At 53.3% G+C, this 22,154-nt stretch overlaps 1 protein-coding gene, 1 long non-coding RNA gene and 1 other non-coding gene across 11 annotated transcripts; 2 read left to right on the forward strand and 1 right to left on the reverse strand.

Moving 5' to 3' along the window:
• The first annotated feature begins 77 nt into the window (after positions 1 to 77).
• Positions 78 to 20,718, forward strand: HDAC6 (histone deacetylase 6). 9 transcript variants are annotated; one of them, XM_032330579.1, is made up of 29 exons: positions 78 to 215; positions 1,325 to 1,447; positions 1,540 to 1,668; positions 1,809 to 1,897; positions 3,852 to 3,936; positions 4,037 to 4,077; positions 4,781 to 4,877; positions 5,024 to 5,121; positions 6,279 to 6,383; positions 6,520 to 6,588; positions 12,498 to 12,624; positions 12,708 to 12,773; positions 12,866 to 12,925; positions 13,010 to 13,099; positions 13,427 to 13,533; positions 13,617 to 13,684; positions 13,928 to 14,093; positions 14,194 to 14,322; positions 14,448 to 14,616; positions 14,902 to 15,035; positions 15,614 to 15,682; positions 15,785 to 15,977; positions 17,153 to 17,302; positions 18,621 to 18,795; positions 18,910 to 19,418; positions 19,504 to 19,623; positions 19,758 to 19,904; positions 19,999 to 20,127; positions 20,312 to 20,718. In XM_032330579.1, exons 2-29 carry the CDS (start codon positions 1,355 to 1,357, stop codon positions 20,378 to 20,380), a joined length of 3,483 nt encoding a protein of 1,160 aa, XP_032186470.1. In that variant the 5' UTR covers positions 78 to 215; positions 1,325 to 1,354; the 3' UTR covers positions 20,381 to 20,718. The 9 variants fall into 9 exon arrangements, with proteins under 9 accessions (XP_032186470.1, XP_032186468.1, XP_032186464.1 ...); XM_032330573.1 differs by lacking the exon at positions 78 to 215 and adding an exon at positions 408 to 577 and having other exon boundaries at positions 1,543 to 1,668; XM_032330572.1 differs by lacking the exon at positions 78 to 215 and adding an exon at positions 409 to 577.
• LOC116583772 lies at positions 5,956 to 6,059 on the reverse strand. Its single transcript, XR_004282884.1, has one exon. It is a non-coding gene; the product is annotated as a U6 spliceosomal RNA (small nuclear RNA).
• LOC116582811 lies at positions 10,701 to 11,403 on the forward strand. The gene is made up of 2 exons (XR_004282520.1): positions 10,701 to 10,938; positions 11,173 to 11,403. It is a non-coding gene; the product is annotated as an uncharacterized LOC116582811 (long non-coding RNA).
• Positions 20,719 to 22,154: the final 1,436 nt, after the last annotated feature.

Raw genomic sequence — 22,154 nt, forward strand, 5'->3', positions numbered from 1 at the left:
CACCACTCCCATTTTGGCCACCACCAACCATCCTCCAGTGTCAACCCCGCTCCGGGGCCCTGTCCCCAGCCCGCCCCGCGCTACGTCATCACAGCTCGCCGCGCGGGAAGCCGCCGGGAGGAGAGGAGACTCCCCTTCCTAATTCCCTCGCTTGCTTGCTTGTTCTCTTGAGTCCTCGTGCGGCACAACTGGCGCGGGTCCGGAGGACTCCTAAGGTGACTGGACAAGGACGGACGGACAGCGGCCACGGCAGCCGCGAGGACAGCGGCAGTGGTTGGGGGAGGGGCAAGCTTGAGCCCGAACACCGCCTCAAACCGCCGGCGCGCACTTTACGCACGCGCGGCACGGCCAGTGTAGCGCGCTGACGCGCTTACGTGCTGACTTGGCGTTTGTGAGCTCGCGGGAGGTGTGGCGTGCGCAAGGGGCGCGGCCCTGTGCCGCGACATGCAGTGTGGGCGGGATCGGGGCGGGCAGTAGAGAGACCGGCCCAATGGAAAAGAGGGCCTCTAGCACCGGCCGTCCCGCAGGTCGCCAGGAATTTGGCGGCGTGAGCCCGGGGCGGAGTTTGAGAAAAGGGGTGCGCCCCGTGAGTGGCGCTAAGGGGATTGGTCGGCGTCGAGTTGCGGGGGTGGGAAAGGGGAGGGGACTGGCGGGAGGCAGCTCGAAACTGGCTGAAGGGGTTTGGTGGAGCTTGAGGGTAGGGTTTGAGCAGGGGGTGGGATCTGGTGGAAGGAAAGGGGCAGTCCCCCGAGGAGCGGGGCCCGTTGAAACGTTAGGGGCGGGATCTGGCCAAGTGGAAGGTGCCGGTCCGGCCCGATAAGGGGTGGAGTTAAGTGGATCGTTAAGGGTGGAGTCGGGGCCGGAGCTGGGTCTGGGTCTGGCTGAGTGAAAGGGTGGGTGATTATCCTGGGAGATTAGCTGGAAGGGGCAGATTTGTGAGGGGGTGGGGTCTTGGCGAGGCTTGGAGGAACGAAAGAGTCTGGCAGTGGGACTTGGGGGAGCGGAAAGGGCGGTGATCAGCTAGAGGGGGCCGGCCCTAGGACGGACTGAGCCCGGGGATTTATTGCTCCGTGAAAGGACAAGACTTTTCGAGGGGAAAGAATAGTGTTAAAGGGGTGGAGCCTAATGGAATGGGCGGGACCAGGTGGACTGGACACCCCAGTGAAAGGAGAGGGCCTTGAAAGGGGAGGAGTTTAGAAGGCGGTGGGGAGTAGGATATCAGAAAGGATGGAGACTGTAGGGGGCGGGGCCTGGGTAGGGTCTGGGGTGTGGGGTCCTCAGGGCACTCCAGCCCGTTCGTAGTCATCTCCACCCCACCCCCCAGAACGGCATCAGGGGTGAAGTCTCCCCGACCATGACCTCCACCGGCCAGGATACCACCACAACCAGGCAGCGAAGGAGTAGGCATAACCCCCATTCGCCCCCCCACGACTCCAGCGTCACGTCGGTGAGGCCCCAGACCTGCCCTGATCCGGAGAGGGGGGCGGGGAGGAGCAGTGAGCCATGCACTGGAATCTGACCCTTCTCTCTGTTTGGCAGAAGCGAGGTGTTAAGAAGGGTGCCTTACTCCATTCCAGTCCTAGTCTGGCAGAGGTAAAGAAGAAAGGCAGAATGAAGAAGCTCACCCAAGCCACAGAGCAAGACCTAATCGTGGGCCTGCAAGGGCTGGTGAGAATGGCCTGGCCTCAATGGATTTAGCCTCCTGTGACAATGAAAACCCTGAGGTTTTCTCTCCTGAACAGTGGGGCTGTTCCTTCTGACTCGGGCCCTGAATGGATCGGTGTCTCCCTTTTTTTTTTTCCCTGCAGGATCTGAACCTTGAGGCCAAGACACTGTCTGGCACCGGCTTGGTGTTCGATGAGCAGCTAAATGAATTCCACTGCCTCTGGGATGACAGGTGAGGCTGCCTTCTCCAGGCTGTCCCCTGACCACACAAACCCATTTAGAGCCTGTTAGCAAGAATGAAGCCATTCTTCTGCTAGCCTAGAGACTGGAAGCAGATGATTTTGAGAGGTGAGGTTTAGGCTTGAAAAGATTCTTTTCATTTGGCCAACACTTACTGAATATGCACTGTGTTCTGGAAGTTGGTGATACAGATGGGTCGGGCCAGACAGACAGAGTCCCTTCTCAAGGAGCTAATAAGTTGACTAGGAGAGCAAATCATCAAACAGCCAGCAGCAGTAGGAGGTGTTTAATGAAGGATGACCTCAGACCAGGGGATTCAAGAGTGTTTGATAGAGGACCCTAGACTAGCATCCGGGGTTCACAGAAGGCTTCCTTGAAGAAAGGACATTCATGCAGACGTGGGAGAACTATACTTCCCATTTGCTCACACATTTTTTAATCCATCAGCAAATCCTTTTGGCTCCATTTTGGAAACGTATTCAGTACCTGACCTCGCCGCACTGCCTCCACTCCAACCACCATCACTCACCTAGTCTTACCGAGGCCTTTCCCTGGCCCCACTGCCTCCACCCTCATCCCTCTGTCCTCCACACGGCAGCCAAAAAAATAATAATAGGTACAAGATGATGTTCTCTTCTTTTTCTTAAATTAGCTTCCAACTGAAATATAGTTGACATAGAGCATTCCATTAGTTATGGTTGTGTTCTCTTTCTCAAAATCCTTCAAGGGCACACCATTGCCCTCAAGGTAAAGTCCACATTCCTCATTCTGGCCTCTAAGGGTCCACGTGATCCGGTGCCATGACACCTTGGTGACCTCATCAGCCAGTCACTTGCTTCGCTTCATTTCACCCACCCTGGTGCCCCTGCCATGCTTCCACCAGGCTAGGCGCTCAGCCAGCTCGGGTCTTTACCGTGGCCATTCTGCTTACTCGCTTCCACCTTCTCCCCTCGTAGTTAACATTCACATCTCAAGGAGACTTTCTCAGAGAGGGCTCTGGCCACTCCCCTTCCCCCACGTCTGCTTTCTGAGACATTCCTAGTCCGTGTCATCATTTGTTTGTGACCGCACTTGCGTGTTTCTGTCCCCCATCCCAATAGAAGGGCTGGTGATGGCAAAAGACTTCATCATTGAGTACATAGACATACCATCTCCCAAGGAGTTAGGGCCACCACAGTAGACAAACAGAATGCCTGCCTTCACGGACATTGCATTTTAGAAGGGGAAGACAGCCAGTGAGTGCTGTGGAGAGACACCGACGCAGGAGGGAGAGTGGCAGAAAATGTGGTGGAGGGGAATTCAGTTCTAAATAGGATGGTCAGGAAAGGCCTCACGGATCTTTGAGCAGGGATTGGAAAATGAGGGAGTGAGCCATGGAGACATCTGGGAGAAGATTGTTCTAGGCAGGGCGAGGAGCCAGCTGAAAAGTACTCAGTTGGATGGAGGAACAGGGAGGGACCAGTGCAGGAGAAGCAGGGGGAATGAGGGGAGAGCACTGGGAGGCAGCATCTGAGAGGCATCAGGGCTGGTGGTTCCAGGCCTTCAGAGCATGTGGAGGGCTTGGCCTTTGCCTCTGCTGGCGATGAGAACCACAAGGAGGTTCTAAGTAGAGGAGGGATGTCATCCGATTTGGGTTTTAGCCAATGTCTGGCTGCTGTGTGGAGGAAGGGGCCGTTGGGGGAGTGAGGGCAGAAGCAGGGAGGCCAGTGAGGAGCTGAGGGCAGGATCGCAGGCAGGAGGTCCTGGTGGCAGCAGTGGGGGTGATAAGGAGAGGGGCAGGCTCTCAAAGTATTGCAAGAACAGAGCCAAACAGGCATCATGGTTGACCCCAAAGTCTCTGACATGACCAACTGTTAAAGGTGGATGAGGAAGATGTGTAGGAGCAGAGGGGCCACTCACCTGTGTCCCTTTGTGTGTGTGTGTGTCTGGATGTCTTGTCAACCCAGCTTCCCTGAAGGCCCTGAGCGGCTCCATGCCATCAAGGAACAGCTGATCCAGGAGGGCCTTCTGGACCGCTGCGTGTCCTTCCAGGTGAGTCCCCCAGCCAACACCCTGGGTGGGTGGTGGGCAGGAGCTGCCGGAGCCTGGGTGTGGCCAGTGCCTGAGCCCTTTATTCCTTGTGTCTCTCCAGGCTCGTTTTGCTGAAAAGGAGGAGCTGATGTTGGTTCACAGGTGAAGGCTTCCAAGCCTTGTAGAGATGGGGAGGAGGCTGCCCTGAGCCAACCAGGGCAGGCCAGATCCTTTGGGAAGGGATGTCTTGGGCCTTGTGGCCTTGGGCAAGTTGCTAAGCCTCTGAATCTGAGGGTCCTCGCCTATCACGTGGGAGCTAGCAAACAGAAGTTCCTCGGGAGGGTTCGAGATGTGTTGAGTGCTTAGAATGGTGCCTGCCGTGTCATCAGCCCGTGAAAGGCTACTGTTATGATAGTCTAGTGTGTAAACAGAGGGTGGGTGTGTGGACAGAGTGCTCAGAGGTCCCCCAGTGGGGCTTCAGGAACCCAGAGTGAGGGCCCCAGCGTGATGTGATTCAAGGAAAGCTAGCTTGGCAGAGGGGCGATCTGAGCTGAGAAAGAGCAAGTCAGGCGAAGAGGAGAGCTGACAGGAAGTACACACAGCTATAGCAGCAGTGTGGCCAACGGCCTGAGGGTAGGATTTATTGTGGTGACAGCACGGGACAAGGGATATTACTGGAAATGAGGCTGGCTAGGGAAGAAGCAGGGAACATGTTCTGTATCACAGCTGTTCCCCCCCACCCCCCCGACCAGATTGACAGTTGAGGGGTTCTGATTTGACCAGGGCTCAGATAGGGAAGAGACCGTGCCCTGACGAGGGCCCAGGAAGGAGGCAGGCCCTTGAATCTCCTCTCCTGTGTCCCCAGCCTAGAATACATCGATCTGATGGAGACAACCCAGTACATGAATGAGGGAGAGCTCCGCATCCTAGCAGACACCTATGACTCAGTTTACCTGCATCCGGTATGGATAAGAACTGTGAGAGCAGAAGGGTGGTGGCAGTCCTGGGGTTTCCCATCCCCAGGCGCACCACATCCTGGGGAGGAGTAATGGAGTGGACAGGGCTGCTCTCTCCCTTACTCCCTCTCTGTCCCCCACTGTCTCTTCAGAACTCATATACCTGTGCCTGTCTGGCCTCAGGCTCTGTCCTCAGGCTGGTGGATGCGGTCCTGGGGAACGAGATCCGGAATGGCATGGCCATCATCAGGTAGGACCTACTAGCATTTGCTTTTTTTCATATTTAAAAAAATTCCCCCCTTCAAATGTAAAATGTATTGGTATGGGTGGTATGTTCCCAGGGTCAAGAGTCGAAAGGTAAAAAAGGGAGCACCAAAAAAGTCTCCCACCCCATCCCCCAGAGCCCTGCTTCCTGTCCTGGAGGTAGTCATTGTAACCAATGACTCACGTGTGCTCCCAGAAACCTTCTGTGCCTATTCATGGAGTAAATGCCCTATTTCATCAATGCTAAGATCCACATCGGGTCATCTTGAAATCCAGATTCATCCTACAAACAGTGGTGTCTTAGAATCATTTAGCAGCGTTCTCTCATTTGTTGTTGACACGTGAAATCACTGTACCTCTTAGCATTGTTGGCATCCCGAAACTGGTGAATTGCGGAAGATACAGCCTCCCCCGTCCCTTTTTTTTAGCCACAAGTGGTAGTAGCAGTGAACATGTGCATTTTTCACATCTACATCTTGTTAAGCTTTTCTCAAAGGTATATGCTTATACCTTAGACCTGTGTGGAATGCCACAGTGCGAATGCACAGGAAGTTAGCCAGCCCCCTAGCACTGGGCATTTTGGTCTCCCCCTCCCCAAGTCACTGGCCATTTCTAAAACCTGTCGCAGTAAATACCATTATCCATTTAGAAACATTGTCATTTCAACCTTTCTGTTACATGGGCTGTGGGCTGAGTCTCCAGGAACAGGACGGGTGTGAGGCTGTATGTGTTGATAATTTTTACTTTTTTTTTTAAATTTTCAATTCCAACTTAGTTAACCTGTGGCATTCTGTTAGTTTCACTTGTATCACATAGTGACAAAAATGTGGAATACTTCACGAATTTGCATGTCGCCCTTCTGCAGGGGCCATGCTAATCCCTGTTTTGTTCCAATCTTAGTGTATGTGCTGCCAAAGTGAGCACTATCCATTGATAACTTCCATGAACATTACCAAATTTCCTTTGGGTAGAGAGCAGTAGACCAGGGGTAGAGGTCTGGGGTCCCCGTTACTCAGTTCCTGGCCGATTGGCAGACGTCGGCACTGGGGACGTTGGTGGTCTAGAATTGGAGAGCAGGGGAGAGTCTGCCTCTGTAGAGGAGGACCTCCCCCCTCAATCTGTGGCCTCCCGTATCCTGCCCAGGCCTCCCGGACACCATGCCCAGCATAGTCTTATGGATGGATATTGCATGTTCAACCATGTGGCCGTGGCTGCCCGCTACGCTCAAAAGAAGCACGCCGTTCAGAGGTCAGCAGCAAGCCACAGGACGGGTGTGATGGGGGTGGCGCAGGGTAGGGTGTCCTGGCCTGGGCCCTTCCCCCGCCAAGGATGCACCTTGATGCTCTTCTATAGTACCTACCCCCCCACCCCATCCTCCTCACAGGGTCCTTATCGTGGACTGGGACGTGCACCATGGTCAAGGAACACAGTTTGCCTTTGACCAGGACCCCAGGTATGCTCCAAGTGCCACCTTTGATGCTAGACTCCCAGCCACCCCCCGCCTTTATGGGCCCAACCAGAAGGGGCCCAGGAAGGAAGGGAAGGCATTCAGATTCATTGGGCCCACCTCAGAACCGGGTTCTGTGCTGTTCCCTGCATGTCTGCATTGTCACTTAATTTCATTCCGAGACAGGGTCTCTGGGGTTCCCCATTTTACAGATGGGGGAACCAAGGCTTACAGTTCACAAGGTCACACAGAGAAGTGGGAGAGATGAGATAGGAGCCCCCAGGTCCTTGGAGATCTTGTTCACCTGTTGACCTTGAAGCTGGAGTGAACTTCAAATGACTATTTTTCTGATTAGGACAATTGCAAAGTGTTTGTTTAAACAGAATTGAACAATACAGAAATGTCTAAAGCAGTGAGTCTCCTGTAATTCCTGTCACCTCCAAATAACTAATTGATAGTTTAGGTTATATTCTGACAGAATCTAGCCGGGCTCGAAAAAGGCATGGAAGATATTAGAGAAACCCTCTCGAGAGATATAAAAGCCCTTTCTGGAGAAATAAAAGAACTAAAATCTAACCAAGTTGATGACAGAATCTGAATATTCAATGTTATCACTAACACACTGCCTAATGAGACAATCCTCTCTACGTTCTTTGGAAGCATGCTTTTTCCATTTAACAGCACTTTGTGGACACCTCTCCACATCAGTGCCTCTAAAAACCCACCAGTGTCCCACTGTATGGCTGTACCTCTGGTCGTTTAGCCCCGGGACACTGATGGCGTTTTCTAGTTTTTGCTAGAACAGACAGTTCTATGGGGAAAAAATATAATTTTATATATTTTATAATCTGTAGTTTAAAAAATATGTAACTTTGCACTTCTGCGAGTATATGTAGAGGATGGCTTTCCAATAGTGGATTGCTGGGTCGGGGGGTCAAAATGCTTTATTTCTTTTTTAATTTTTAAATTCAGTTAGCCAACATATAGTACATCATCAGTTTTTGATACAATGTTCAATGAGTCTTTAGTGGCATATACCAGACTTCCTCCAGAAAAGTGGTACCAGCTTCCCCTTCCTGCAGAAAGTAATTGAGCAAGTCCTTGTCAGTAGGGACACTACTAGGTAGTTGTTTGATCCAGCCTTCTGTCAAACCGACTGCATAGAATCCCCTTGTTCCCTGTGGATCCTGAGTTCCCACGGTCCATTATTTCATCTGGGTTGGCTATTCTCTAGACACGACTTTGTTATTTTCCAGCATTCAGTGTTGCTGACAGACGTCTGCTTTGTATTCCTTTCTGAGTAATCTGTTTCCTTCTCCAAAGGTTTTAGTCTCTTCTTTCCACCCCTGGTGTTCTGAACTCTCACCCTGGCCCCTTCGTTCCGCTTAGCAGTGGTTAGACGTTTTACCTCTGAAGACTTGGGCCCTTCTTAAGTCCCTGGACACATTCTTCTTTGATGCTTTCTTCCTCTGTATTCTACTGTACGTATTCTGCCTGGTCTCTTGTGTTGTATTCTCTCGTGTTTTCTTCTCCCTTTTGCTCTGTGTCCTGGGGGATTTCCTCAGCTATACCTTGAAGACCTTCCATTGAATTATGTATTTAGACATTCTTTTCATCTCCAAAAGCACTTTCTCCCTGTCTGTTTCTACGCCCCCTCATTCCTCAGCTTGTTTTTAGAGAGGAGTCATTAGAAGTGCTTCAAGTTTTCCTTGGTGTGGGATGCTTGGGTGGTTCAGTGGTTAAGCATCTACTTTCGGCTCAGGTCATGATCCCAGAGTCCTGGGATGGAGCCCCACATCTGGCTTCCTCCTTAGCAAGGAGCCTGCTTCTCCCTCTCCCTCTGCTGGTCACTCTGCCTACTTGTGCTCTCTCTCTGTCTGTCTGTCAGATAAATAAGTAATAATAATCGTAATAAATCTTGATGTTTTCTTCGGTTTGCCTCAGCTGTCTAGCAGTTCTTGCTTGGCATTCATACCAATTATGGCGCCATTGCATGTGGCTGTCTTGGGCCAGCTCTGCTGGGGCACACAGGAGTCTATTTCCTGAAAGATGTTTCCCTGGGGTGGGGGCAGGAAATGTCCAGTGACAGGTCTCAACCTATCATGTTGAGATGACATGCATTAGATGGGGTCCTGTCAAATGCCAGTTAAAAGGCAGAGGATCTCTTCTTGAGATGGTATCTCTCTCTCTTTTTTTTTTTTTTTTTTTTAACTCTCTACCTCACCAAACATTGGTCAGTTTTACCTGTCTTCTTCAAATCTAGCTTTTGGCCTCTTTGGCCATCTCCACTGTTCTAGTGTTTTTGTTTTGTTTTGTTTTGTTTTTAAAGATTTTATTTATTTATTTGACAGGCAGAGATCACAAGTAGGCAGAGAGGCAGGCAGAGAGAGAGCGAGAGGAGGAAGCAGGCTCCCTGCTGAGCAGAGAGTCCGATGTGGGGCTCGATCCCAGGACCCTGGGGTCATGACCGGAGCGGAAGGCAGAGGCTTTAACCCACTGAGCCACCCAGGCGCCCCTCTAGTGTTTATTTTTTTAAAAAGATTTGTTTATTTATTTTGGGGCAGGAAGAGAGAGAGTGAGCGGGGTGGGGGCATTGCTGAGAGAAACTCAAGCCCACTTTGTGCTGAGTGCGGAGCCTGACGCTGGGCTCGATTCCATGACCCTACGATTATGACCTGAGCCAAAATCAGGAGTTAGATGCTCAAATGACGGCAGTGCCCCTAGTGTTTATTTTTTTATACTTCATTTGTTTTGTTTTGTTTTTTCTCTTTATTAATCTTTCGCTCCTGTGTTATTTTGTCCATTTCTGGCTTCTTAAATGCTTCAACATTTATCAACTCAAGTGGCCAGTCTAGTTTCATTTGGACCTCCCATCACTGCCATCCTCCTATATTTTGAAATTAATCCCAGATTACTGTATCATTTTTTCTGTAAATATTCTTGAACATCTCTCTAAAACATAGAGGAAACATTTTAAATTTAAAAAAAAGCATAACCAGGGGCGCCTGGGTGGCTCAATGGGTTAAAGCCTCTGCCTTCGGCTCAGGTCATGATCCCAGGGTCCTGGGATCAAGCCCCACATCGGGCTCTCTGTTCTGCGGGGAACCTGTTTCCTTCTCTCTCTGCCTGCCTCTCTGCCTACTTGTGATCTCTGTCTGTCAAGTAAATAAATAAAATCTTTAAAAAGATAAAATTTAAAAATAAAAATTAAAAAAGCATAACCATAGTATCGTCTCTAAGCAAATTAACAAGAATTCCCTAATGTCATGAATCATTCTTTTTCTTTTAATAAATACATTGGAAGCTATCACTGTGTTCTTTGGTGGATATGTTAATTGACGATATGCACGGATATGAAGAATTATGAATATATATATTCTTTCTTATGAATAAGAATGTATAATTGGGGGAAAAAAAAGAACATTTATCCATGCCCTTCAATCTCCTAGCTCTCCATCCCTGGGGCTCTTAACTCCATCAGCAGGGTCCTGGGTGGAGACATTGATCAGGCCTCAAAATACTACTACAAAGATGATAGAAACAGGTAAACCAAGGCTAAGTGGTAAAAAGAAACAAGGAAATCTAGTGAATGGGTCATTCAGTGAATTGGCCATTCAGAATTGATTTTGTGTGCATTGACCTGGATCTGCCCTTGATTTCTCAGAAGGGAAACCTCAGCTCATCTTGGGGACCCTCCCTCACCTGCTAAGCATGAGACAGGGTCCCATGGGACCCCTGGAGCCTCAAAGACTATTTCCCAGAGATTTGTTGAAGTTTCTAATTGCCTGACATCCTTTCTTTCCTTCTCCATCTTTCTGGGATGATACATGTTTAAACTTCCTCTTACTGTCTTTTGACTGGGATTGTGGGAGAGTAAGGAGGTGAACCTGTACTATCAGTGCACCATTCTTCCCCTGGAAATCAGTGGAACTTATTTTAAAACTTTGTGCTGGGGCACCTGGGCAGCTCAGTTAATTAAGTATCAGACTCTTGATTTCAGCTCAGGTCATGAGCTCAGAGTCATGAGATCGAGCCCTGTGTCAGGCTCCTCAGGCTCTGGGCTGGGCTTGGAGCCTGCTTGGGACTCTCTCTCCCTCTTCCTCTGCCCTTCTCTTTCCCTCTCTCTTTAAAATAAAAATAAAAAAATCTTTCAAACAAACAAAAATACCTCCTACCTTTGCTTTATAAACTTAATTTCCTTCAGTGTTTGTTCTTCCACTGGCTCTGGTGTCTCTCATGGGGTAGGCCTTCTTCAAATATTTTCTTCATTCCTTTCTTCCCCTGATGGTCATCTTTCTGTTCTACTGTGCGTTTCTCTTCCTCTACTGGTAAGTTAACTTACTAAAGAAAAAAAAAGTTTATGGGGGCGCCTGGGTGGCTCAGTGGGTTAAGCCGCTGCCTTCGGCTCAGGTCATGATCTCAGGGTCCTGGGATCGAGTCCCGCATCGGGCTCTCTGCTCAGCGGAGAGCCTGCTTCCCTCTCTCTCTCTCTCTGCCTGCCTCTCCATCTACTTGTGATTTCTCTCTGTCAAATAAATAAATAAAATCTTTAAAAAAAAATAAAAATAAAAAATAAAAATAAATAAAAAGAAAGTTTAGAACTGATATTATCAGAGTCAAAAGTAAACCCATCATCTCCCACCTACTCAAGACCAGAGCTTTCACATGGGTTCCAAGATGCTTTTCTTTGATTTTAAGAATCTTCCAAATCACTTGCATCAGATTTCACAACCACATTTTCATCATTTATTCAAATGTCACTAAGTTGGTCTGGATTTATTGCTTACCACTATTTCTTGCATTTTCCTAAAAAAAAAAAAATATAAAACTGTTGCCTTATAATTCTTTCTGGAACGAGATGGGGAGTGGATGAACAGATGGATGAATGGATGGTTGAGAGATTATTCATTTTGATTGCCCCCATCAAATATATTTGTTTATTTGTGAGAGAGACTGAGAGAGAGTGCATGCGTGCAGATTCACAAGCAGGGGGAGCAGCAGGCAGAGGGAGAAGCGGGCTCCCCTCCTGAGCAAGGAGCCCAATGTGGGACTCCATCCCAGGGATGGAGTCATAACCCAATGGGATCGTAACCTGACGGGATCATAACCTGAACCCTAGGCAGATGCTTAACCGACTGAGCCACCCAGGAATCCCCCTGCTGGGCCTTCTTTCAGAACATGGACCTTCATGTCTTTTCAGCGTCTGTTCCATCTATCTGTCCTCACTGCTCTGAGTACTCAGTTTCTCACCTACAAAATACAAGTAGTATAGGTGCCTTGTAAGGTATTGGAGAGAAGGAACTGGCCCCCACTTCAGCTCAGCTACACACACAGAACCATGTTCCAGGCCCCCTTACCCCCCACCTTTGAGTCTTCCCACATCCTTCAGGGGAAGCACTAAACTAAGTTCTCCTGCCTGGTCTGCTGCTCTTTGCCACCTTAGCCAGATCCTGCCAGGTAAGAGCTGTGTGCCCCCTGGTGGGCCTCCAACATCACAGGATTCATCCTGCTACCATCACCTTGGTCATGGAGGCACGGGGGCAGGCTGATACGATTTTGAGTCCCCCACAGGGCCAGGAACCCTCGAGGCCTGGGATAGACAGACCCCATAGCTGTCAGGGTCTCAGAGCTGGCATGGAGGAGGGCAGGAGTGTTCTCCAAGGGAGGCATGCCAGTGAGAGAGCAGGTGAACAAGTGAGGAAAGTAATGGATAAGTGGGAGAATTTGTGAATGGGCAGGTGCAGACGTTGGTGACTAAACAGAAGAATGAATGGATGCAGGAGATAAAGGCTTAATGGGGAGATTAATGAGAGAATGAACGAGTGGTTGAGTAAATTGGGAGCTGTGGCTTGGGGCGTCTGGGATCATTGACTCTTCAACGCCCCCACCTCTTTTTTTCTCCTTTCTCCCTCTAGCGTCCTCTATTTTTCCATCCACCGCTACGAGCAGGGTCGGTTCTGGCCCCACCTGAAGGCCTCTAACTGGTCCACCGTAGGTTTTGGCCGAGGCCAGGGATATACCATCAATGTGCCTTGGAACCAGGTCAGTGTCGCCCCGGAAGTGAGGCCCACCCCTCCCCTTCAGCCAGAGGGCAGAACATCCCCATCGTGCCTCTCTGTCCACAGGTGGGGATGCGAGATGCCGACTACATTGCTGCTTTCCTGCACCTCCTTCTGCCAGTCGCCCTTGAGGTCCTGGGGGTCTGGGGTGTGTTGGGACAGGAGCGATGTTGAGGGTTGGGCCGTGAGGGCAAGTGGCCTCATGTAGTCCCTTTCCCCCTCAGTTCCAGCCCCAGCTGGTCCTGGTGGCCGCTGGATTTGATGCCCTCCAAGGGGACCCCAAGGTAAGGCAGGCTCCCGGGGGTGGTAGATGGACAGAAGGGGGTTTGTACGGTGCCAGGCTGATCCTCCACGTCCGCCCCTCCCAGGGTGAGATGGCCGCCACTCCGGCAGGGTTTGCTCAGCTAACCCACCTGCTCATGGGTCTGGCAGGAGGCAAGCTGATCCTGTCTCTGGAGGTGAGTGACTCACGTTGTGTGTCAGCCCGTGGATCCAGGAGGACGTTAGAACAAAGCTCTCAGGTCAGGCAGGAGTTCCTGTCCCAGCATTTCTACTCACTAGCTGGACAACCTCCTCCAAGTCACTGAACTTCCTCGTGCCCCTGCTTCCCTTGTTGCCGCAATCAAGGCGATGGCCTTATAGCACTGCTCAGTGACCGAAACGGAAGTCCCCCTTCAAATTCCTCGTTGCTTGATATGTAGTCAGCACCATTAGTAGTAGTATTACTGTTCTTCCCTGGTAATACCTGGTTCTCCCCTGACCACCCCCCCACACTCCTTTCCCAGGGTGGCTACAACCTCCGTTCCCTGGCTGAGGGTGTCAGCGCCTCCCTCCACACCCTTCTGGGAGACCCTTGCCCCATACTGGAGTCTCCTGGTGCCCCCTGCCCAAGGTGAGCCCTGGTGGAGGAGGAGAGAAGTGGGACCCCCGCTGCCCAGCGCAGTTTGGTCACATTTCCCCTCCCCTGCCCTCTAGTGCCCAGACGTCCCTGTCCTGTGCTCTGGAAGCCCTGGAGCCCTTCTGGGAGGTCCTTGTAAGATCAGGTAGGAGGCAGGGAGGGGGCCAGATGGGGAGTCAAGCATGGAATGAGCCCTTGGGAGAGAGACTCTTCCAGACCCTCCTCACACTTTCCTGGGGCCCCCTTGGTGGGGAAGGTCAGGCCCTCTCTCTCACACTAGACCCTGGTTTCACACCTCCCACCCCTTTCACATTGGGGTAAACGGAGTTCCAGAGTATTCCAGGGATCCAGGGTTGGGGAACAGGGTGAATGTGGCCTCCCCTTACAGCTGAGACCTTGGAGGAGGACTTTCTGGAGGAAGAGAACGCGGAGAAGGAAGAAGATGGACCGTGGCAGCCTCCAGCGCTCGCAGTCCCGACGTGGCCCGTGCTACAGGCTCGCACGGGGCTGGTCTATGACCAGCGGATGATGGGTCACTACAACTTGTGGGACAAGTATGCAGTCAGAGTGCCATCGGCTAAGTGGACAGGGAGACCCCTCCCCCTTCCTCAAGCACTAAGCCCTGCCTCTGGTTCCTGCCCCCTCCTTCCCCAGCCACCACCCAGAGATGCCTCAGCGAGTCTTTCGGATCATGCGCCGTTTGGAAGAACTGGGCCTTGCGGGGCGCTGCCTTACATTGCCCACTCGTCCCGCCACAGACGCAGAACTGCTCACCTGCCACAGGTCAAACCGCCCCCCCCCCAACTCTTGTGCTTGGGGTGGGATGGGGCCTCAGGGCACACCTGCCACCACCCCCCGGGGGAAGGGGCTGGAAGCACCTGACCCCTGTGCCCCACCTGTGCCTCCAGTGCTGAGTACGTAGGTCGACTGCGGGCCACAGCGAAGATGAAAACCCGGGAGCTGCACCGCGAGGGCTCCAACTTCGACTCCATTTACATCTGCCCCGGCACCTTTGCCTGTGCGCAGCTGGCCACTGGCGCCGCCTGCCGCCTGGTGGAGGCCGTGCTGGCCGGAGAGGTACCTCCCCCGTGGGGGTGGGGCGACGCTCTGGGGAAGTTGGGGGGCGGAGTGGGGGTCTCTGGGAGGGTAGGGCTGGGCCAGAGGGGCCTGGGGAGGAGGACCCCTGCTCCCGGGAGGCCTTGCTTACTGGCCAGTGCAGTGGGGGAATGGGGGCTGGGAGCCCCTAGCAGCGGTGGGGGGGTGGGGAGGGGTGGGCAGTGGCAGGGACGGAAGGAGAGAAGAAAGGGGAGAGAAAGCGTTGAGGGCAGGTGGTCTAGTCTTTGCTTCCTGCTCCTCCCCCAGGTTTTGAATGGCGCTGCTGTGGTGCGGCCCCCAGGACACCACGCTGAGCGGGATGCAGCGTGTGGTTTTTGCTTTTTCAACTCTGTGGCTGTGGCTGCTCGCCATGCCCAAGCCATCAGTGGGCATGCGCTGCGGTGAGAGCTCCCTGGGCCACCCCCTCCACCACTACCAGCCCAGTGCTTACTCAGCAGGCCCCTTGGGGCAGCTCCCCCAGGACTTACCCAGAAACACCGAAGAGTACAGTTGCCCAGCACTTCCCCAGAAGAGGACCCAGGATCTAGCCCTGCAGTGCTCACCCAGATAGCACCCCCAGATTGTGGCACCAGGCAGTTATAAATCAACATCCGGGGTCCCCCTGCTCCTTCATTTCTGGCCTCTGATGGCTGTTGTGACAGAATTCAGGGTCCAGGGCCTCAGTGCTTCCTTCAGAATACCCAGTATCTGGCTCCCCACATTTACCCATGGGTGGACAGGGGGTCTGGGTCCGAGCACTTGCTTCGGCCCACAGTGAAGACCTCAGGACCCCGGCTCTGGCTTTCACCCTTCCTCTGATAGGCCCCACCAACCTGTCACCCTCTGCTTTCCCCAGGGACCCAGAGTCCCTGCCACCAGCAGTAAATGCCCCCATAGACAGTCCCCAGGGCTCCAGGCCCTGCCCTCCCCCCAGGTGGGCCAGTGTCCCAGGTCACTGAGGAGCCATTCCCTCCCCCAGGATCCTCATAGTGGACTGGGACGTCCATCACGGTAATGGCACTCAGCACATATTTGAGGACGACCCGAGGTGAGCTAGGGTGGGGGGCAGGGTGTGGTCCGGGAAAGGGGGGCAGCCAGCCTCAGGGGTGCTGGGGGGCCACTAACTGGCCGCGGTCCCCCTTCCCGGCAGCGTGCTGTACATCTCCCTGCACCGCTATGATCACGGCACCTTCTTCCCCATGGGGGATGAGGGTGCCAGCTGCCAAACGGGCCGGGCTGCGGGCACTGGCTTCACTGTCAACGTGGCATGGAATGGGCCCCGTGTGGGCGACGCCGACTACCTGGCTGCTTGGCATCGTCTGGTGCTCCCTGTTGCCTACGAGGTAAAGTACAGGCTGTACATGGCAGTGACTACGTGGGTGACTGCGGGCCCGCACGTGTCCCATGGGTGGTTGTGGTGATGGCTGTGGGGGGGTTGTGATTCAGCTATGGCCTTGGCCCATTCCCACCTCTGCAGAGTGGCTCTCCGTGGCTGCCCTCTCTGTGTGCGACCATCAGGGACTTCCAGGCACGGGGGAGGCGGCCCCGCGTGCCTACAGGCTCTGTGGAATGGCACATGCCAGGCGGGGAGGAGTTGGAGTACGTGTGTGAGGCCACACACATGCCTCTTGGCCGCTGCCATTTCTCTCTCTGACGGCTGGGACACCGTCTGTCACTACACATTGCTCTCTCAGCAACAGCTGGTATATGGCTTTGTGCGTGTGGGAGGGTGTGCGTGACAGGCCTCTCTCTGGCCGTCTGCTGTGGCTGTGTGTGTGTCTGTGTCGGGTAGTGACCCGTCTGTCCTTGCCTGACTGCGTGGGGGCCTGTAGGTGACTGCACTGTGTGCACTGTGTGTGTGTGTGTGTGTGAGAGAGAGAGAGAGAGAGAGAGAGAGAGACTTACAGACAGAGGGACTGTTGTGACTTGGGTAATGGCACGTGTAGGATTGTGTCTTTGCAGGGGTCGCTGTGGCTTACTGTCCCCTCTGTGAGATACTATTTTGTGTGTGTGTGATTAGCATGAGGTCGGTTCAGTCTGTATGCTGCTGTCTGATCATATATGGATATGTGATCATTTTCTGTGTGGCACTTGCATTGTCACCTTCTGCGATGGAAGTGTGCACGCACCTCCCTTTGGCACTGTTTATATAAATGCACATATGTCCCATGTTACCGGCTCCTGACATCTAAGTCTCTACATTGCCCGTCTCTGCCTCATGTCCCCATCTGTCCATTTCTAGAAATGTCTCCATGTCTCTGTGTCACATCTCTAAGTCTCTGCTCAGTGTGTTCGTGTCTCTGTTGATCTGTCTTGGTGTCTCTGTGTCTCTGCGACCCTGAGTCTATCCTGTCTCCATGTCCTCCCCTTGCTGTCTTCATGGCTCTAGTCTTGTGTCCCCTGGCCTGCAGGTGTCCAGCTCTCTGATTTGCATCTGTGTGCATCTGGGGTGCCTTCACATGTTGGCTACCCAGGCCTCTACACTCACGCCCATGTGTCTCTTCTCTCCCTGCCTCAGTTTAACCCGGAACTGGTGCTGGTCTCAGCTGGCTTTGACGCTGCACGGGGTGACCCGCTGGGGGGCTGCCAGGTGTCACCCGAGGGCTATGCCCACCTCACCCACCTGCTGATGGGCCTTGCCAATGGCCGCATCATCTTAATCCTTGAGGTAACCTGCTCAGTTCCTCTTCCTACGGTGGGGGGGTGGTTTGGAAAGCTTGAAGTCCTGCCCTCTCAGCTGGCTGGGGGAGACACTCGGGGCAATTTCCTAAACTCAGCTTTGAGTGTGCCCGCCTGGGACTGTTGGCACGTACCGGGCATTTATCCTAACACCGGCTTAACAGCTTTCCCTGAGTGCTGAGTACATGCCATTCGCTCTTCCCAGCACATCGTGTGTGTTACAAATTCACTTACTTGACAAAGCAGCCTGCTAAGGTAGAGTCTGCCGGCCTTGGCATTCTCCTCTCTCAAGAGCAGGGAAACTGTAGAGCACAGCGAGCTGTAGTGACTTGCCCAAGGTCACACACTCAGTAATGGCGGAGCCGGGGCTTGAGCCCAAGCAGCCCAACTCTGGCATCTAAGTTTTTTCCACTACCTGAGCCACCTCTAGCAAGCTCCCCAGACAAAGCAAACTCATGGACCTCTTGGAAGTCGCTCAGTGTCCCTGCCCCCCCATGCCTCAGTTTCCTCATCTGTAAGAGGGTACTGGCTACACATGGAGCAGTGCCTGGCATGTGGTAGGCACTGCCTCAGTAGTTTCTTATTGTTGTGAGGCATCACACATGGCTCGAACCCTCTCGGCCACCTTACGTGCTGCTGTTTTCACCCCTGAGCAGATAAGGCCAGTTGCCAGCAGAGATTAATTGGCTGCTTCCAGATCCCATGGTGGTCCCAGTGCCAGGGCGGTGGTGGAGAGCATGAACTCTTCCATCCCACAGCCTGGCTCCCAAGCCCAGCACTGCCTCCCATCAGCCGTTAGGGCCTCAGACACATGATCTAACCATTCAGAGCCTCAGTTTCTTTATCTGTAGAAAGAGCAGAGACTGGGGTTTCTAAAAAGTGTGAGACAAGGAGGTCTTCGTGCGGATAGAGCACATGTGGTTGTGAAGATGAAGAGAGTCGACACACGTGAAACGCTCACAACAGGGTCTGGCGCACAGCAAGGGCTCCACGCATGTCTGCTGTTACTCACGTCACCCTCGGTGTTAACTGTATTTGTGGTAGTTATTCCCTTGCACTTGACCTCCTAATTTCTCTCCCTCAACAGCCACTCCACACGGTGGGTGCTGCCCATCTGACAGGTGGCACTTCTCCTCACTTGTCCTCATCTGCCAGACTTGCAGGGCCATGAAGGGGGATTGGGAGGCAAAACATCTTGCCTCCCAAATTCCATGAGGAACCCCCCCCCCCAACATACCTTTTCCTCCCCTTTTTCTTTTTTTTTTTTTTTTTTTTTTTTTTTTTTCCTCCCCTTTTTCTTAACAAAGGGTGGCTATAACCTGACATCCATCTCGGAGTCCATGGCTGCCTGCACCCGTTCCCTCCTTGGGGACCCGCCACCACTGTTAACCCTGTCGCGGCCCCCACTCTCAGGAGCCCTGGCCTCCATCACTGAGACCACCCATATCCATCGCAGATACTGGCGCAGCTTGCGGGTCATGAGTGAGCACGCGTGGGCAATGGGGGGGGTCCCTGGGGGGCTTGGGAGAGGGCAGGGATCAGAGGCAGGATGGGGGAGAACACCCGCACTCAAGGATCTCCCTCCCATGGTTCCAGAGGTTGAAGACAAGGAGGGACCCTCCAGTTCTAAGTTGATCACCAAGAAGGTGACCCAGCCAGCCAACCGTGGGTCAGGTGTGGGGATGACTGCACCAGACGGGAACATTCTGGATACAGACGCAGGGAAGCCTACCTCAGCATCACCCGTGGCAGCATGCACTCCAGACCAAGCTAAGTCAGAAACCACTGTAGTGGAGTTCAGCCAGGACCAAACCTCAGAGGCTCCCACCGGGGAAGACACCGCGGACCAGACCCCTTCAGAGGCAGCCACAGGAGAGGCTGCGGTGGACCAGACTCCTTCAGAGGCAGCCATGGAAGGAGCCACACCTGACCAGACCCCCTCAGAGGAAGCTGTGGGGGGAGCTGAGATGATCCAAACCCCTCCAGCCTTATGTACTGACAACCAGACTCCTCCAGCCTCCCCTGCGCAAGGAGCGACAACCCAAATATCCCCCAGTAAGCTGACAGAGAATCTCAGGACCTTGGACCTAAACAGCGAGGCTCAGGTAAGACCCACCACACTCAGGTAGGGGGGGAAGAAGGGGCAAGAACCTGGCCTCTCAGATGCGTCTCTTACCCCTGTGCATCCAGGAGGCAGCAGACTCTCAGATCCCAGAAGACGAGAGGTTGCTAGGAGAGGCAGCAGGAGGTCAGGACAGGGATGCTTCCGGGCTGACTCAGAGCTTTGGGGAGCATGCTGACGCTGACCAGGTGAGCTCAGGGCTCAGGGAGAAGACCGTGGCGTCCTCCTCTTGCCCGTACGTGCCTCCAGGTAGGAGCATGTGGTGTAGAGAAACATAACAGGGAGATGGAGTTCCTAGCTGACTCAGTGTCACCCACATCAGGTCGTGCTTTATGCCGTGACACCGCTACCCTGGTGTCCCCATTTGGAGGCAGTACGTCCTGTCCCTGAATCGGGCCTGGACGTGACCCAGCCTTGTTGGGACTGTGGAACCCTTCAGGAGAACTGGGTGTGTCTGTCTTGCTATCAGGTAGGCAGCAGCAGAAGGGGGTGGGGCGGAGGTCATCCCAGAAGCTGACTGCTGGCAGCTGCTGACCCCCCCAACACTCCATCCCCAACCTCAGGTCTACTGTGGCCGTTATGTCGGTGCCCATATGCTCCAACACCATGAAGTCTCAGGACACCCGCTGGTCCTCAGCTACATCGACCTGTCTACCTGGTGTTACAACTGTGAGGCCTATGTCCACCACCAGGTGGGTCCTGGGCGGCCCCAAGAATGCATGCACACACACGCCCTCACATACGCACCTTCGGGCCGGGGTAAGGGGCGATCGGAGATTCCAGGAGAAGGGTTGTCAAGGCCTGGTGTCAGAGAGCCCCCTGGCTGAGATACAGGGGTCCTCACTCTCTCTAAGTCACCCCCTCTCGCCTCCTCAGGCTCTCCTGGATGTGAAGAATGCTGCTCACCAGAACAAGTTTGGGGAGTGCATACCTCACTCACTCTAAATGTCAGAATGTGCTCCCCTTCTCCATCTTCTGAGGACCTGGATGAGGGCAGCGCCACTCCATCCCATCCTGAAGACACTTTTCACCTCCCCAAGGGTGCCAATTTCAGCATAAATACTTGTAAGAGGACTGTGATGATCAGTTGTAAATCTCCCTCTGCCCACTGCCTGTTTGAGGGACTCCATCTACTCTGCCCTGGAAGGAAAGGGGGGGCAGTTCAGTGGTCCCAAGAGGGGGCTGATATCACAAAGCTGATACTTTGGAGGGAGGGGAATCAACTGACAATATATGGCAGAGTTCCATTTGTAATAAAGGAACAAGCTGTTACAAAACCTGGAGAGAGCCTTTTGATCTTTATTTTTAAAGATTTTATTTACTTATTTGACAGACAGAGATCCCAAGTAGGCAGAGAGGCAGGCAGAGAGAGAGAGGAAGAAGCAGGCTCCCCGCTGAGCAGAGAGCCGGATGCGGGGCTCAATCCCAGGACCCTGGGATCATGACCCAAGCCGAAAGCAGAGGCTTTAACCCACTGAGCCACCCAGGTGCCCCGAGAGCCTTTTGATCTTAAGTGGGTGAAGAAACCCACACCCCTGGCCAACGCCTGGTCTGATGAATAATGAAGGAATGAGGGCATGGGTCTTTATCAGGTCAACCCCTGCCCATCCAGTGTCCAGGAAACTGAATGGCAGTCGGGCAGGCAGCTCGACCAGCTCGACTGTAGATTAAATGGTGAAATTCTGGAACAAATGAGTGCCTGCCTTAGAAATAGCCTCACAGCCAGTCCCGGCTACACCCTGGGCTGAGAAGGCAAGACAGCCATCAGGAAGTAGGCCCCCCCAGGCCTCAGTCTCCCTATCTGTCTTTTTGTCCTGATTCGGGTGTGCATGGTCTAGGTTCCACATGCTTAGATTTGGTTGGTCATGGGGAACCTCCTGGGAAAAGGAGTGCCTATCATTGACCAGGGGTGAGGAACTGGAGGAGAGTTTGGGCATTTTATTTCTCTCATATAATGAGAATTTCTTTGGCAACTCAGAACAGTTCAGGCTGAGGTCTCTTAGACTTTTTTTCATGGTCACCTTATGAACCCAAGATACCCACCAGAGCGCTGCCCCAGTTAAGAAGAAGGGGAAGGGGCTGTGGCTACCTCGGTCATGACTATTTTAAGGAGCATTCTGGATGCCACCCCCCCCACCCCAAACGTAGCCTTCCATCTCATTGGTCAGATCTGTATCAGATGGCTGCCATAGCTGCAAGGGAGTCTGGGAAATGTTTGCACTTGACACCCATCCACCTCAAATCAGGTTCCTTCGGCCCTGACGCCATAAACCGCCCATTCAACTCCTTCCCTCCAGAAACAGGCACAACCCTCTCCCCCAAGCTACTTTCCAAAAAGCCTACTTAAGGCAGCCCAGGCTCCACTTGAGGCCCCCATGAGACCTATGCCAAAGTCTGGCCACTCAGGTCAAAACTGCTACACCCTCTGCGCGCCAAAAACACGTAATCACCTCCCGGATGGGGGCAAGGTAAGGGAGAGGTGCAGCGGGGGGTACACAGGGAGGTCCCACCACTGGCTCCGTGTACCCTAAGACTACCTCCTTTGCGCCCTGTTGCTGGTTACTGGCGGGGACAGGACCCCGCACCCACCCCTGGGGAAGGGGGGGCGTGCCTGCTGAGGGGTCTGGGAGGCCTTTGCGCATGCGTTCTCCCTCTCCCCTCCCGCCCCCTGCCTCCCACCTCCCCCCAGCGGTTTGGGGCGGGGTGGGAGCATCTCCTC

Source organism: Mustela erminea, chromosome X (genome assembly GCF_009829155.1).
Source record: "Mustela erminea isolate mMusErm1 chromosome X, mMusErm1.Pri, whole genome shotgun sequence".
NCBI lineage: Eukaryota > Metazoa > Chordata > Mammalia > Carnivora > Mustelidae > Mustela > Mustela erminea.

Bases quoted from the DNA above. Each gene is read 5' to 3' on its own strand.
- HDAC6 (XM_032330572.1), top strand. From the start codon at position 491: ATGGAAAAGAGGGCCTCTAGCACCGGCCGTCCCGCAGGTCGCCAGGAA. The intron at 1,448-1,539 runs GTGAGGCCCCAG...TCTGTTTGGCAG, and splicing joins ACGACTCCAGCGTCACGTCG to AAGCGAGGTGTTAAGAAGGG. The intron at 17,303-18,620 runs GTAACCTGCTCA...TTCTTAACAAAG, and splicing joins GCATCATCTTAATCCTTGAG to GGTGGCTATAACCTGACATC.